This window comes from Rhinoraja longicauda, chromosome 10 (assembly GCF_053455715.1).
Source record: "Rhinoraja longicauda isolate Sanriku21f chromosome 10, sRhiLon1.1, whole genome shotgun sequence".
In the NCBI taxonomy this organism is placed as follows: domain Eukaryota; kingdom Metazoa; phylum Chordata; class Chondrichthyes; order Rajiformes; family Arhynchobatidae; genus Rhinoraja; species Rhinoraja longicauda.
In genome coordinates this window covers 20,330,901-20,347,788 of record NC_135962.1, presented here as the reverse complement: position 1 = coordinate 20,347,788, position 16,888 = coordinate 20,330,901, and the positions used below count along the sequence as shown (strand labels likewise).

General features: G+C 42.7%; 1 protein-coding gene across 2 annotated transcripts in view; it reads left to right on the top strand.

Moving 5' to 3' along the window:
• Nucleotides 1-109: 109 nt before the first annotated feature.
• rdh12 (retinol dehydrogenase 12) overlaps nt 110-16,888 on the top strand; it is a 27,576-nt gene continuing 10,797 nt past the window's right edge. Inside the window, exons 1-4 of one of the 2 annotated variants that reach the window (XM_078406350.1) lie at nt 110-279; nt 1,924-2,117; nt 10,669-10,787; nt 15,988-16,143. In XM_078406350.1, coding sequence (XP_078262476.1) covers nt 2,041-2,117; nt 10,669-10,787; nt 15,988-16,143 — 352 coding nt within the window. In that variant the 5' untranslated portion in view covers nt 110-279; nt 1,924-2,040. Of the gene's footprint in view, nt 280-1,923; nt 2,118-2,780; nt 2,864-10,668; nt 10,788-15,987; nt 16,144-16,888 lie in introns of those variants that run through there. The other variant, XM_078406351.1, reaches the window with a different exon arrangement.

Below are 16,888 nucleotides of genomic sequence, written 5' to 3'. Positions count from 1 at the left end.
CTAGCAACGACCATCTATCTATCCCCCCCCCCCCCCCCCCCCAACCGGGGCTATGGCCGGCCAGCCGCCCACGGCGTCCTGGGAGTTGTAGTTCTCATGTCGTCAGATCTTCTGGAATGCAAAAAAACAAGAAACGACTGGAAATAATCACCAAGTCAGGTAGCATCTGCGAAAGGAGAAGCAGAGTTAACATTTCAGTTCGATTAACGTGAATGAGGTAGACACAAAAAGCCGGAGTAACTTAGCGGGTCAGGCAGCATCACTGAAGAACAGGAAAAGGTGAGTCCTTTCTTCAACAGACAACAGACAATAGGTGCAGGAGGAGGCCATTCGGCCCTTCGAGCCAGCACCACCATTCACTGTGATCATGGCTGATCATTCTCAATCAGTACCCCGTTCCTGCCTTCTCCCCATATCCCCTGACTCCGCTATCCTTAAGAGCTCTATCTAGCTCTCTCTTGAATGCATGCAGAGAATTGGCCTCCACTGCCTTCTGAGGCAGAGAATTCCACAGATTTACAACTCTCTGGCTGAAAAAGTTTTTCCTCATCTCCGTTCTAAATGGCCTACCCCTTATTCTTAAACTGTGGTCCCTGGTTCTGGACTCCCCCAACATTGGGAACATATTTCCTGCCTCTAACGTGTCCAACCCCTTAATAATCTTATATGTTTCGATAAGATCCCCTCTCATCCTTCTAAATTCCAGTGTATACAAGCCTAGTCGCTCCAGTCTTTCAACATATGACAGTCCCGCCATTCCGGGAGTTAACCTAGTAAACCTACGCTGCATGCCCTCAATAGCAAGAATATCCTTCCTCAAATTTGGAGACCAAAACTGCACACAGTACTTCAGGTGCGTTCTCACCAGGACCTTGTACAACTGCAGAAGGACCTCTTTACTCCTATACTCAACTCCTCTTATTATGAAGGCCAACATTCCATTGGCTTTCTTCACTGCCTGCTGTACCTGCATGCTTCCTTTCAGTGACTGATGCACTAGGACACCCAGATCTCGTTGTACGTCCCCTTTTTCTAACTTGACACCATTCAGATAATAATCTGCCTTCCTATTCTTACCACCAAAGTGGATAACCTCACACTTATCCACATTAAACTGCATCTGCCATGCATCTGCCCACTCACACAACCTGTCCAAGTCACCCTGCAACCTCATAGCATCATCCTCACAGTTCACACTACCATCCAGCTTTGTATCATCTGCAAATTTGCTAATGGTACTTTTAATCCCATTAATTCCCATTTTAATTCAGCTGAGACTCGAATGAGAACTGGGATTGAAAGTGGGCAACGAGTGGTTGACTGCCCACGGTATCTGGGTGTTGTGGTTCCACCGCCATCCATCCCTGACCTGGGCTTGTCTGAAGAAGGGACTCGGCCCGAAACGTCACCTATTCCTTTACTCCAGAGTTGCTCCCTGGCCTCCTGAGGTACTCCAGCACTTTGTGACTATCCTGGGTTTGGAACAGAGCAGCAGTGGGTGTAACCCCTGCATCCCCTCTCTCTCTCTATCCCTCCCCCACCCAAGTCACACCAGCTTTCTCACTTAGCGTTGTCACCTAGCTACAACTAACAATGACCTGTTTCCTTTATCATTGTTACTTTTTTGCATATCTTTCATTCATGTGTTCTATATCTAATAATTAATTAAATTATTGCATCGTATGGGAGGCGCATTCCCAATCTCGTTGTACCCCTGCACAATGACAATAAAGATATATTGTATTGTATCATCGTCGATATCTCTCGTTTCCCTTTCCCGTGACTTTCAGCCCGAACAAGGGTCTCGACACAAAACATCACCTGTTCCTTTTCTTCGGAGATGCTACCTGTCCCGCTGAGTTACTCCAGCATTTTGTGTCTATCTTTAGTTTAACCCAGCATCTGCAATTCCTTCCTGCACAGCAGCTGGTGTTTGACAGATGGGAGCAGCGCCCGCGGGATTGTGGGTGTTAGAGTTCCACCGCCATCCATTCTGAGGGTTTTGCAACCGAGCAGCTCTTTGCATCCGCGGTGCTGGCCATGTCGATCCTATTCAGCTTTATCGGGATCTGTGCAATTGCTGCTCTTCTTCTAGCTGCTTTTGCTCCATACATCAGGTTCGCGTCTCTTATATATTTCAAGCATTGCTAATGTGAGCTATTGTCTGGTATTTAATATTTCTAGCACCTGCAATTTTTTTTTAATGAATTGTATTTGGTCTCGGAGTAGCAAATCTGTAACCACGGAAACGTGGATGATTGTAATTTTCGAACCAAGTTGTAACTTATCACAGTTTAAAGCAGTTTTGTAAGTTTGCTGGGCATTTGACATAAAATAATCTTACAATGTGTCCTGATCCAAGCTACTTATTGAAATAAGAAGCCTAGCAGCTGCTTTTTGCAAAATTCTTCAGTGCAAACTTTGAATACTCTAGCTTTTCATCGAATAAATTAGTGAAAATAATATTTCCGGTGGTTTTTCATCAAATCGCGTTCCTTCCCGTTAAATAACAGTTTGACGCAGTGGAGTAATTGCGACAAAACACAACAAACGCCTACCCGCGCCGTAATAAATGCACATTTTTAAAGAGTTGGTGACACAATTCTCGTTCTGTCAACAGAGAGCACTGCAAAGATGTTTAAAATAATCAATGTGAGAAGGGTCGGAGCTCGTGATCAGGCCATGGGCGGGACCTCTGTCCCTTTAATTTTGGTTGGCTACTTGGCGTTCCGGCTGTTGTTTCATTCTCTGCCCTGCGGATTTATTTCCCAGTTCAAAAAATGGAATCCCAAAATCATTTTTTTCTTATCAAGTTGGCTCGAGGTCGTGAATGACGTGACATAACCCAAGTCCACGGGTACAGGTGAGGTTTACAGGGAGAGGTCAGATAGATATGGAGTGTTTTCTCTGGAACGTCGGGCCGAATGGCCTACTCCTGCACCTATTTTTTTGTCTTTGTCTATGTCAGAGATTGAGGGGAGACTTGATAGAAGTGTATACATTTATGAGATATATATATATATATATATTGTAAATTTCCCCGGTGTGGGACGAATAAAGGAATATATTATTAATATAGGCAGTCAGAACCATTTCCCAGGGCCGAAATTTCCAATACTAGTCAGTCAGTCAAGTTTATTTATCACATACACATAAATGTGCAGTGAAATGAAAGATTACCCACAGTCCAACAATAAGAGCAATAAAAATAAGCAATAACATACACAATCATAAACCAACACCAAACAAAAAGAAACATCCATCAGAGTGAGTCTCCTCCAGTCACCTCCTCACTGTGATGGAAGGCCAGAATGTCTTTTCTCTTCCCCTGCTGTCTTCTCTCGCGGTCAGGCTGTTGAATTTGCCACGTTCCAGGCCGCGCCGGACGGTGAAAGATCCACAGCGGGCCGACCCAAACCCCGCGACCCGGGGCGGGCGAAGACGCTGTCGCTGCACGTTGGGGCGGTCGTGGCTCCTGACATTGAAGCTAGAGGGCATAGCTATAAAGTGAGAGGGGAACGTTTAATGGAGATGTGCGGGGCAAGCTTTTTACACAGAGGAGGTTGGGGGCCTGGAACCTATTGCCAGGAATGGTGATGGCAGATACCATTGGGGCATTTAAGAGGCTTTTAGATAGGCACATGGAAGTACGGGGAATAGAGCGATTTGGATCCAGGTATCATCAGCATTTTCTCTGGTTTTGTTTTGACCTGGATAGTGTTAGGCTTCTTGAATGTTGTTAGCTGGCCCTAATCCAGCTAAGTTAATCATATCCCATTACTTGCCTTGCTATTTCCTTATAGCTGGAGGAAGAACTGAGGAGAATCAGGAGGTGTGTCTCCATGCAGGATACTCGGTCTGTGAACTGCCCTTGTAGCTCCATCCAGTTAAATTTCTGGTCAATGGTCTGGTCTGGTCAAGATCCTGATGGTCGGGGACTAGGCAATCCATGTGCAAACCATCCTCAAAACATAAATAAAACAAATTACAAATCCAAAAATCAAGATATAGAAGAGGAGACGTGGTGAAGAATTATTGCTAACAATCTCTGAAAATAAAGCTGAATCTTTGCATGTTTACAGAAGTACTCAGCCATCACTGATATTTTTCAATAAGATTATTCCAATACTTTCCCGAATAACCTTTGCTTTTTCCTCCAGAAACTTAAGGTGATTCTAAATTCTGCCCCCATTTATAAACTCGCACCATGACTCAGTCCTGCATTTACAATGCCACAAATTAAGAATTTGTTCTTTACTCCCTCAGACCTTCAGTGGCCCCCTCCTCTCTGTTCTGTCCATGCAGCCCTGCAGATCTCAGATCTCTCCACTCTCCTATCCTGGACTCTGCCTCCTCTTGATTATAATTGCTCCATCAGTGGCCATGGATTCAGTATGAAGAGGGGTCCCGACCTGAAACGTCACCTAACCATGTTCTCCCAAGATGTTGCCTGACCCGCTGAGTTACTCCAGAACTTTGTCTCTTTTTTTGCATCAGCTGTCTGATTCCCAAGCTCTACAGTCAAAAGGAACTGCAGATGCTGGAATTCATGCCCTAAGCTTCCCTTTCTCTCATCCTTTAAAGATGCTCATGAAAACCTAAAATATACATAAACTACAGATGCTGGAAGTCTGAAATAAAATCCATTAAGCTTTTGGAGGGAAAATGCTGGGTGTACTGACTCATTTGGGCATCTTCTATGGAACCACGGAGTAAAGTTTCACCATAAATGTCATCAGCTTGAAAGGTTAACTGTTTCTATTCTCAGTAGCTGTTACCTGGCTTGCAGAGTATTTTCACCAGTTTCTTCACCTAAATCAGTAAGCTTTTGTATTAATCTGAATGTATATCTCTGAATGTGCCATGGTGTAAAATCTTAACATTCCCCTATGTAGACCCTTTCTACGCTTTATTCTTAAAGGTTCAAAGTGCAAGTTATTTCTGTGTATCACAGTCCACCCTTCACTCGCTGACATTCAATTAATGAATTATTCTAAAGCTTTGCTTTTGCTGATTGTGGATGAATTGACTTTAGGGGCATTGCATGAGATTAGTAGCAAGAGTCTGCCATTTAGTTCTCTGAGCCTGCAATGCATTTCAATACGATCGTGACTATTCATTCCAAATTCAGTACTCTACACCCCCTTTCTCCCTACATCCCTTTAGGTAATAATACTACATCTAAATTCTTCTTGAATGTATTCAACAAGTTGGTCTCAACTTGCTTCCACAGGTTCATCACTCTTTGGGGTCAAGATATTTTTCCTTGTGTGTAGGAAGGAACCGCAGATGCTGGTTTATACTGAAGATAGACACAAAATGCTAGGGTAACTCAGTGGTTCAGGCAGCATCTAATGCATGGAAGAAGTGTTCAGACCCGAAATGTCACCTATTCCTTTTTCTCCAGAGATGCTGCCTGACCCACAGAGTTACTCCAGCATTTTGTGTCTATCTTCATTCATACCGCTGGGTTATAAGCTACCCAAGCAAAATATGAGGTCCTATATCTCCAGTTTGCATGTTCGCTCACTCTGGCAATGGAGAAGGCTCAGCACAGAAAGGTCAGTATGGGAATGGGAAGAGGAGTTAAAATGGTTGGCAATGGGGAGATCCTATTGGCCTTTGCGGAAGATCAAGGGTAGAACACCTGTACATTGGCAAAACCAATTGTTGGGATGAGAGGGAGGGCTGACATAAACAGCATGAATAATGCTGTGTAAGACATATCTTGACATCTTTGAGGATGTCACCCATGGCATAAATGCAATAGCAACTCAGCAGGTCAGGCAGCATTCCTGGAGAACATGGATAGGTGATGTTTCGGGTCGAGACCCAAAATATATAAGACATGGTTTGGGGAGAGAAAATAAATTATGGTGAACAAGTGTTTTCCAGGTTAAAGGACAGTAGGTAATGAAGTATTTTAATGACAAAATAACTTAAGTTTTTAATGATAAAGTAAGAATCTTTATCATTTTTCAATGATAAAAGCAACTGTTTACTGTTGAAACCATGAGAACTGTTTAAATGATAAACAGTGGTCACTATTTTTTTCATGATTAACAACTTGGGCTTGGGCTTGTTTCAATACTTGCAGATGACTCTTGGAAACACGGTAAACAGGGAGGAGGCTGGTCAGTGTAGTCAGGCTGGTGGAATGGGCGGACACAGGGTAGGTGAGATTTAATGCAGAGATGATATTTCTTGATAGGAAGAATGAGCTCAACGGATGAATGGCTTTCTTTATGCTGCAGAGTTTGTGTTGCAGCATTAATCTGGGAGAAAATTAAATTGCATTGGCACGGCCTGGGACAAATGTCAGCACAAATTTGACAAACTATATTGAGTAAGGCCATAGAGCAGGGGCCTCCAAACATTTCAGCATAAGGGCCACATTATATATTTGGCACATTTTTGCAGGCTGTAGGAAAAAATAAAGAAGTGTGAGTTTTATAAACTTAATGAACTAAAAAAAGTTTAGACTAGCTTACGTTAGATTAGATTAGGAAAGGTTAAACTAGGTTAGGTTAGATTAGGTTAGTTTACATTAGGTTTATATGGCAACAAATAAATAATATTCAAAATGTTAAAAGAGCTTGAAATATTGGAATATACATATACCGCAGGTATACAATTATTTATAAACCAGAAAAAATACAGTGACTGCCACTGGGGGAGAGAGAGAGAGAGAGGAGAGAGAGAGAGGGGGGGGGGAGAGTGGGGGGTAGAGAGTGGGGGGGGGGGGGAGAGAGTGGGGGGAGAGAGTGCAGGAGGAGAGAGGGGGAGAGTGTGGGGGAGAATGGGGGAGGGGAGTGGGGGGGGGAGAGAGAGTTGGGGGGAGAGAGTTGGGGGGGAGAGTGGGGGGTAGAGTGGGGGGAGAGAGTGCGGGAGGAGAGAGGGGGGAGATAGAGTGTGGGGGGTAGAGTGTGGGGGAGGAGCGAGTCGGGGGTGGGGGGAGAGAGTCAGGGTAGAGGGAGCAGCGGGTGAGAGCGGGAGCGTGGGGAGAGGGAGGGTGTCAGAGGGTCCGGTGAAAGAGCGCCGCCACCTCCGGGGGCTGCTCCCTCTCGCTCCCCTCTCTCTCTCTCTCTCCCCTCTCTCTCCCCTCTCTCTCTCTCTCTCCCCTCTCTCCCTCCCTTCTCCCTCCCTCCCCTCTCCCAGAGCCAGCGAGATCTTCACCGCTCCTCCACTCTCTTCCCCGGCCCCGTCTCCCTCTAACGCAGCGAAATAAGAACAAACACAAGTGTAGTTGTTGCTCAGAAGCCCCGCATCCCCTGGGTGAGCGGCAGCGACGAGGAGGGAAGTTTCACTTGTGTTTGTTCTTATTTCGCTGAAGGATTGCCTTTCTTTGGAGAGAGCTAAATGCTAAGTTCCTGATGCCCCAGAGGGCAGAAAAGTGTGTTCCCCATAGGCCAGTTCTAGAATTTCACACTCCTTTCCAGCACATATTAATATCCATTATTTGGAAAGGCAGAGCATAACTACAAATTTCCAATCCTGTGAAATTCAGAAGTATATCGCAGAGAAAACAGAAATAAAATAGGCCGATCCATGACAAAATAATTAATTAATACAGTTTGTGAAATGTGACAGGACAATTTTTAAAAAGTTATAGGAACAGGTATTGTTTTAGTTTAGTTTTTAGTTAGAGATAAAACCTGAAAGCAATTTTACGGAGGCTAATTAATTTCTGCACATCTGTGGAATGTGGGAGGAAACCGGAGCACCTGGAGGAAACCCACATGGTCACAGAGAGAACGTGTAAACTCCACACAGATAGCACCCAAGGTCACGATCGAACCCCGGTTTCTGGCGAGGTGAGGCAGCAGCTCTAGCAGCTGCGCCATTCTGCATCTCTTTTTTTTTCAATCATGTAAAATCCTTGAAGATTACAAGATAAGTAGAAAAGGCAATTTTATTTTTAAAAAGGAGATTGGCATTATTAATTAGAGAAGAATATAAAAAACGAGAACATTATAATAAATTGAAGAGTAGAAAATAGCAGAGGCTAGAAATTGGGGAAAAAAATGGCAGAAGTATTCAGCGACCATCGTGGGGTGAGAAACAAGGTTAATGTTTTAGATTAAAGACACCATTAGAATTGGAAAAGTGAGAACACAATTGTGGAAAGACAATAGACAATAGGTGCAGGAGTAGGCCATTCGGCCCCATCGAGCCAGCTGTTCATATGATCATGGCTGATCATCCACAATCAGTACCCCGTTCCTGCCCTCCCCCCATACCCCCTGAGTCCGCTGTCATTAAGAGCTCTATCTAACTCTCTCTTGAAAGCATCCAGAGAATTGGCCTCCACTGCCTTCTGAGGCAGAGAATTCCACAGATTTACAACTCTCTGAGTGAAAAAGTTTTTCCTCATCTCTGTTCTAAATGGCCTACCCCTTATTCTTAACTGTGGCCCCTGGTTCTGGACTCCCCCAACATTGGGAACATGTTTCCTGCCTCTAGCGTGCCCAATCCCTTAATAATCTTATATGTTTCAATAAGATCCCCTCTCATCCTTCTAAATTCCAGTATATACAAGCCCAGTCGCTCCAGCCTTTCAACATACGACAGTCCCGCCATTCCGGGAATTAACCTAATGAACCTACGCTGCACTCCCTCAATAGCAAGAATGCCCTTCCTCAAATTTGGAGACCAAAACTGCACACAGTACTCCAGGTGTGGTCTCACTCGGGCCCTGTACAACTGCAGAAGGACCTCTTTGCTTCCTCTTGCCATGAAGGCCAACATGCCATTAGCTTTCTTCATTGCCTGCTATACCTGCAAAAGAACATGGGCCATCTTTGTGATTGAGTACATATCAAAATTACTACAGCTTCCAGTAGTCCATAAGTTCATAGGTTGTAGGAGGGCCATTCTTAGTCCTCAAAAAAGTGGGGAAAAAAGTGAAAAAGTGTGGAATACATCTCTTCTAATGCTGAAAGCATTACAGGTATATTGTTTTGTACTGTATATATATTTGTACTTGACTTATATATGTCGAAGTTTATCAAGTGAAATGTTTATAGGTTACGCTGACAATGTTTGTTTAGAGTCAGGTCAAATATGACTGGTCACGTGTGTGACCTGTATATATGACAACATATATGTCATATATACAGTCCAAAACAATATACCTGTTATGCTTTCAGAATTAGAAGAGATGTATTCCATAATTTTTCACATTTTTGGTCACACACGTGACTAGGAATGGCCCAGGAACAGATTAGGCCATTCATCTCATCAAGTCTACTCCATCATTCAATCATGGCTGATCTATCTTTCCCTCTCAACCCCATTCTCCTGCCTTTCTCCCATAAACCCTGACACCTGTACTAATCAAGAAACTATTAATCTCCACCTTAAAAATATCAATTGACAGCCTTCACAGCCTTCTGTGGCAATGAATTCCACAGATTCACCACCGTCTAACTAAATAAAATCTTCCTCATCCCCTGTCTATAGGTATGTCCTTTTATTCTATGACCTCTGGTCCTCGATTCACCCACTAGTGGAAACATCCTTTCCACAATCACTCTATCCAGGCCTTTCACTATTTGGTATGTTTCAGTGAGGTTCCCCCTCATCCTTCTAAACTCTAGCGAGTTCAGGCCCAGTGCCGTCAAACGCTCATCATATATTAACCCAATCATCCCTGGGATCATTATCGTAAACCCTCTGGATCCTCTCCAATGCCAGCACATCCTTCATCAGATTTAGGGCCCAAAACTGCTCATAATACTCCAAATAGAAACGTTACTGGAAATAAGGTAGAAAAGACTAGTGACCCACAAACACACCAAAGAAAGTCTGAATTCATGAAAAATAATTGAAGATACATTACAGAATATTAAATTGATGTTCAACAGATGAAAAGCTAAAATGTTTTGCTTGTGAAAATACAGATGTTGGAAATCTGAAATAAAAAAACAGAAATTGCTAGATACGCTTCAGGTCAGGCAGTTTCTGTGGAAAGAGAAACAGTTAACTTTGGGTTAAGACACTTTATTGGAATTGGGAAAGTGAGAAAACAAGATTTTAGGAGAGAAAGTGGGGGAGATGGGTAGAACGAAGGGAGTACCTTTGATAGAGTGTGACAAAATTAGATAATTTGCTTTATACTCCCTTGCCTGTGCTATAATACTGATGTCCAGCAGATCAGGCTATACGCACAAAGAAAAAACGGACACAAAATCACAGATGGAGGCCTGAAAGAAAAGGCTGGCTTCCCATCTGATACAGGTGGGAAGAAAGAGGAAGTTTTGCAAAGTTAGAGGTCATAAGACATAGGAGTAGAATTAGACCATTCGGTCCATCGAGTCTGTTCCATCATTCGACCATGCCTGATCCATTTTTCCTAAATCCCATACTCCTGCTTTCTCTCCATGACCTTTGATGTCCTAATTATTCAAGAACTTATCAATCTTCGCTTTAGAAACACCCAATTACAGCCTCCACATCCACCTCTGGCTATAGAAGTTCCTCCTCATCTCCATTTCTAAAAGTACATCCTTTTATTCTGAGGCTATGCCCTCTGGTTCTAGACAGTCTGATTTTGAGTCTGGAAGGCTGTGGTGTGCCTAGTTGGAAGATGAGGTGGAGCTGTTCAAGCTTGTGTTGGGCCTTCTTGTAAAGATCTCATTAATGCTTTCTTTTTAACTTACTCCTCAGGAAGTGTGCTGCTGGTGGTGTATGCACATCTGACGCCAAACTAAATGGGAAAACTGTGGTGATTACAGGTGCTAATACTGGCATTGGAAAGGAAACCGCCAAGGATCTGGCACAGAGAGGTGAGATATTGTCAGGAAATATCAATGTATGAATTTCAAATTGATTAACAAACATGGTTTCATGTCCGTTTGACTTTGTCTAAGCTCTTCACTATACCCCAGTACTCGTGACAAAGATAAATTAAACTCAACTAGTGAAATGAGAAAGCCAAACTAGGTTAATGAGACAATGGTCAAAACGAAAAACAAAGACATCTGGTGTTCTTCTGCGAATGATCTCACCTCTTGATCACAGAAAGAGCTTTCTGGCCACAACAAAATCATCAATGTCACTAGAAGGTTACGTATGACTAGGACTCACTGTTCACTTGAGCCTTGCTCAATGTGTGGAGAGGAAGGGAAAGAAGTGATTAAAACCTTTTCATTGTATTCAACCAAACCACTGACAACGTCTCTAATCAGGGACATATCAACACAGGGGAATAATCACAAGTACCTAGTTTTAATAGACAATAGACAATAGGTGCAGGAGGAGGCCATTCGGCCCTTCGAGCCAGCACCGCCATTCAATGTGATCATGGCTGATCATTCTCAATCAGTACCCCGTTCCTGCCTTCTCCCCATACCCCCTGACTCCGCTATCCTTAAGAGCTCTGTCCAGCTCTCTCTTGAATGCATTCAGAGAACTGGCCTCCACTGCCTTCTGAGGCAGAGAATTCCACAGATTCACAACTCTCTGACTGAAAAAGTTTTTCCTCATCTCAGTTCTAAATGGCCTACCCCTTATTCTTAAACTGTGGCCCCTTGTTCTGGATTCCCCCAACATTGGGAACATGTTTCCTGCCTCTAACGTGTCCATCCCCTTAATAATCTTTATGTCATAGGGACATCATCGTCAAGTATTTTGTTTTTATCCTCACCTCTTTCCCTCCCACACTACACATTGAGAAAGGCTCAAGAGGATAGTGGCTCCTAGTCATACATAACCTTCTTGTGACATTGATGATTCTTTGTTGCCTATTTCTGTAATCTAGAAGTGACGTAATTCCCAACAGAACACCAGATGGTCTTTGTTTGTCATTTTGGCCACTGTCCCATTAACCTAATTTGACTTACTCATTTCACTTTGGATGGACAAAGTCAAACAGACACGAATCACAGATTTAGTCTAGTCAATGTAAATCCACATGTCACCAAATTGCTCAAAGAAAACATGACTTTAATCATTTGAGGTTAAACCAAAAACTTACCTTTTACATAGGCATTTTAGAATATATCTTGCATCATATTAAGGAAGAATAGTTATTCTAGCATCTCATGTGATGAAGTGCTTTCTGAGGTTGGTTATGACAAAAATTAACTCCTGGCTCAATAATGACCTGGACCCATTTCCATTCGCCTACCACCACAACAGATTGACAACGAATCAAATCTTGCCCGCTCTCCACTCACCACTGGAACACTTGGACACAAGGAACGTGTAGGTCATATGACCACAGCTTGCCATTTAACATCATCATATCTTCCAGACATTGTCACACTCAGGGGTGCTGGGTTTTTGCTCCTCCCAATGCAACAATGCAACTGTGTACTTGACTTCCTCAACAGCAAACCTCAAACAGTATGAATTGGCAGCAACACTTACTCCTCATTGACCATAGGCACAGGAGTACCTCAGGATGGCATGCTCTGTCCCTTGCTTGACTCTTTCTAAACCCATGACTGTGTAGCCAGACATATTTCCAATGCCATCTTCACATTTGCCAACATCAATATTGTCATTGGATGAATAATGAGTAACGACAAGTCAAAGTGCAAGAGGGAGATTGATATTTTGGTTGAGTGGTGCCAGAACAACAATTTTGCTCTTACCAATGACAAGATCAAGACGATGATTGTTGAATTAGAGTCATACAGCATGGAAACAGGCCCTTCAGCCCAACTTGCCCACACCAACCAACAAACCCCATATACACTTGTTCCACCTGCCTGGGTTTGGCCCATGTTTCTTTATCCAATGTTTCTTAAACGTTGCGATAGTACCCGCCTCAACTACCTACTCCAGTAGCTCATTCCGTACACCCACCACCATTTGTGTAAAAAACGTTACCTCTCAGGTTCCTATTAATTCTTTCCCTCCCTCACCTTAAACTTATGTCCTCTGGTTCTCGATTCCCCTAGCCTGGGCAAAAGACTTTGCCCATTTACCCAAATCTATTTCTCTCATGATTTTGTCCACCTCTGTAAGATCACCCTTCATCCTCCTGTGCTCCAAGGAATAAAGTCCTAGCCTGCTCAACCTCTCTAAGTGAAATCTTACTGAAGAGCAGAAAACAAAATTTAAAATCTGACCAAGACCAAGGCTGGGAGCTAAACATGCAGGAGTATTCAATATTCAGGAAGGATAGATAGAAAAGAAGAGGCGGTGGGGTGGTACAGCTGGTTAAAGAGGAGATTAATGCAATAGCAAGAAGAGACATTAGCTTGGATGCTGTAGAATCAGTATGAGTAGAACTGCGAAATAGCCATGGGCAGAAAACGCTTGTTGGAGTTATATACAGACCACCAAACAGCAATAGGGAATTTGGGGATAGCACCAAGCAGTTAATTAGGGATGTGAATAGCAAAGGTACAGCAATTATCATGGGTGACTTTAATTTACATATAGATTATGCCAACCAAATTGATAGCAGCGTTGAGGAGGAGGATTTCCTAGAATGTATACGGGATGTTTTTTTAAACCAATATGTAGAAGAACCGACTAGAAGGCAGGCCATCGTAGACTGAGTAGTGTGTAATGAGAAAGGATTAGTTAGCTATCTTGTTGTGCAAAGCCCCTTGGGCATCAGTGACCATAATATGGCGGAATTCTGCATTAGGATGGAGAGTGACACGTTTAATTCAGAGACGGGTCCTGAACTTAAAGAAAGGAAGGTATGAGACGGGAATTGGCTAGGTTAGACTGGTAAATTATGCTTAAAGGGTTGACGGTGGAGATGCAATGGCAAAGATTTAAAGACCGCATGGATGAACTCCAAAAATTGTTCATACCTGTCTGGTGAAAAAATAAAACGAGGAAGGCGGCTCAACAGTGGCTAACGAGGGAAATCAAGGATAGTGTTAAATCCAAGGAAAAGGCATATAAATTGGCCAGAGGAAGCAGCAAACCGGAGGACTGGGAGAAATTTAGAACTCAACAGAGGAGGTCAAAGGGGTTAATTAAGAGGGGGGGGAAGAGCATGAAAGAAAGCTTGCAGGGAATATAAAAACTGACTGTAAAAGCTTCTTTACATGTAAAAAGGGAAATATTAGTGAAGACAAATGTAGGCCCCTTACAATCAGAGACAGGTGAATTTATAATGGGAAACAAAGAAATGGTAGAACAGTTAAACAAATACTTTGGTTCTGTCTTCACTAAGGAAGACACAAACAATCTCCCAGAAATACTAGGAGACCGAGGATCTAGTGGGAGGGAGGAACTGAAGGGAATCCACATTAATCAGGAAATGGTGTTAGGTAAACTGTTGGGATTGAAGGCAGATAAATCCCCAGGGCCTGGTGGTCTGCATCCCAGAGTACTCAAGGAGGTGGCCCGAGAAATCGTGGATGCATTGATGATCATTTTCCAATTCAAGATTCAAGATTCAAGATAGCTTTATTTGTCATCCAAATTGGACGAAATTCAGTCACCCACAGTTCTCTTGACTGGATCAGTTCCTGTGACTGGAGGGTAGCCAATGTAACTCCACTTTTTAAGAAAGGAGGGAGAGAGAAAATGGAATTATAGACCAGTTAGCCTGACATCGGTAGTGGGGAACTTGCTTGAGTCGATTGTTAAAAGTATTATAGCAGCGCATTTGGAAAGCAGTGACAGGATCGGTCAAAGTCAGCATGGATTTATGAAGGGGAAATCATGCTTGACTAATCTTCAGGAATTTTTTGAGGATGTCACAAGTAGAATAGGTAAGGGAGAGCCAGTGGATGTGGTGTATCTGGACTTTCAAAAAGCCTTTGACAATGTCCCACAAAATTAGAGCACATGGTATTGGGAGTAGCGTATTGACATGGATAGAGAACTGGTTGGCAGGCAGGAGGCAAAGAGTAGGAATAAACGGGTCCTTTTCAGAATGGCAGCCAATGACTAGTGGGGTGCCGCAAGGCTCGGTGCTGAGACCCCAGTGATTTACAATATATATTATCAATTTAGACGAAGGAATTAAATGGAACATCTCTAAGTTTGCGAATGACACAAAGCTGGGTGGCAGTGTGAGCTGCGAAGAAGATGCTATGAGGCTGTAGTGTGACTTGGATAGGTTGGGTGAGTAGGCAGATGCATGGCAGATGCAATATAATGTGGATAAATGTGAGGTTATCCACTTTGGTGGTAAGAACAGGAAGGCAGATTATTATCTGAATGGTATCAGATTAGGAAAAGGAGAGGTATAACGAGACCTGGGTGTGCTTGTACATCAGTCACTGAAAGTAAGCATGCAGGTATAGCAGGCAGTGAAGAAAGCTAATGGCATGTTGTCCTTCATTGTGAGAGGATTTGAGTTTAGGAGCAAGGAGGTCCTACTGCAGTTGTATAGGGCCCTGGTGAGATCACACCTGGTGTATTTTGTGCAATTTTGGTCTCCTGATTTGAGGAAAGACATTATTGCTATTGAGGGTATGCAGCGTAGGTTCACCAGGTTAATTCCAGGAATGGCGGGACTGACATATGATGAAAGAATAGGTCGACTGGGCTTGTATGCACTGGAATTTAGGATGAGAGGGGATCTTTATAAAAACATATAAAATTCTTAAGGATTGGACAAGCTAGATGCAGGAGAAATGTTCCCGATGTTGGGGGAGTCCTGAACCAGGGGTCACAGTTTAAGAGTAAGGGGTAGGTCATTTAGGACTGAGATGAGGAAAAAAAATTTAACCAGTGTTGTGAATCTGTGGAATTCTCTGCCACAGAAGGCAGTGGAGGCCAATTCACTGGATGTTTTCAAGAGAGAGTTAGATTTAGCTCTTATGGCTAAAGGAATCAAGGGATATAGGGAAAAAGCAGGAACGCGGTACTGATTTTAGATGATTAGCCATAATCATATTGAATGGTGGTGCTGGCTCGAAAGGCCGAATGGTCTACTCCTGCGGCTATTTTTCTATGTTTCTATGTTTCTACATTGTGTCAACATTAAGTAAATGTATGATCATGTATTTAAACAATAAGTACAATTAAAACCAGAAGTACTAACAAATGGGCTTCTTACAGGTGCTCGAGTAATCATGGCCTGCAGAGATTTGACCAAGGGAGAAGCTGCAGCTCAAGAGATTCGTGAAGACACTGGAAATAAACACGTCATTGTTCGGGAACTGGATTTAGCCAATACCAAGTCCATATACCAGTTTGCTGAAAATCTTACTAAAGGTAATTCATCCCTACGAGTAATATTTTCATTTATTTAACACTTAACAGTTGTGATCACTTAAATTTATCAAGGAGTGTAAAACGTTGAAGTATTCTGCTGACATATCACTCCAGATTGGGATTAGTTCATGAAGATAAAATACCAATTAATGACAATAATATTGAACAGTTTATTTACTAACAAAGCTAACAAGGTAGACAAATTATTGAAAACAAGATTTTTATAAACAAAGAAAAAGATTTTAAAACATGCGTCTGTTAATAGAGAATGTTGGGGATTAATTGATAAACCAAACAAATGTAAATGGATATCTTGACATCCTGAGAGAAGAAGCCAAGCATCTCAAAAAAGCCAAGGAATGTAACTTTGAATAAGGGTCTGGTCATTATTATAAAAATAGTTATAGAAATATAGGACGCAGTGCCAAAAAAAGATTAACAAGAACTATGCTGGAAGTGAGATTATAACAATAAGAAGGGACTGAACATGCTGGCCTCTGTTCTGCAGAAAGGAAAAGAGTGAGAATGGCCCGGAAGCGTTCATTCAGATTTAATGGTTTAATATAGCACATGCAGAGAGGGTTCCTGCTGTAGTCAAGACCAGAACAAGTGAATATAAAATGGGTACTAATCCCTACAATAATGAACTCAGGAGACACTAGTTTGGCCAACAAGCTGTAAAGGTAAATGCCCTGGTATTTATGATGATGAGTGAAAAAGGAATACAAGAAATATACTAACCAGC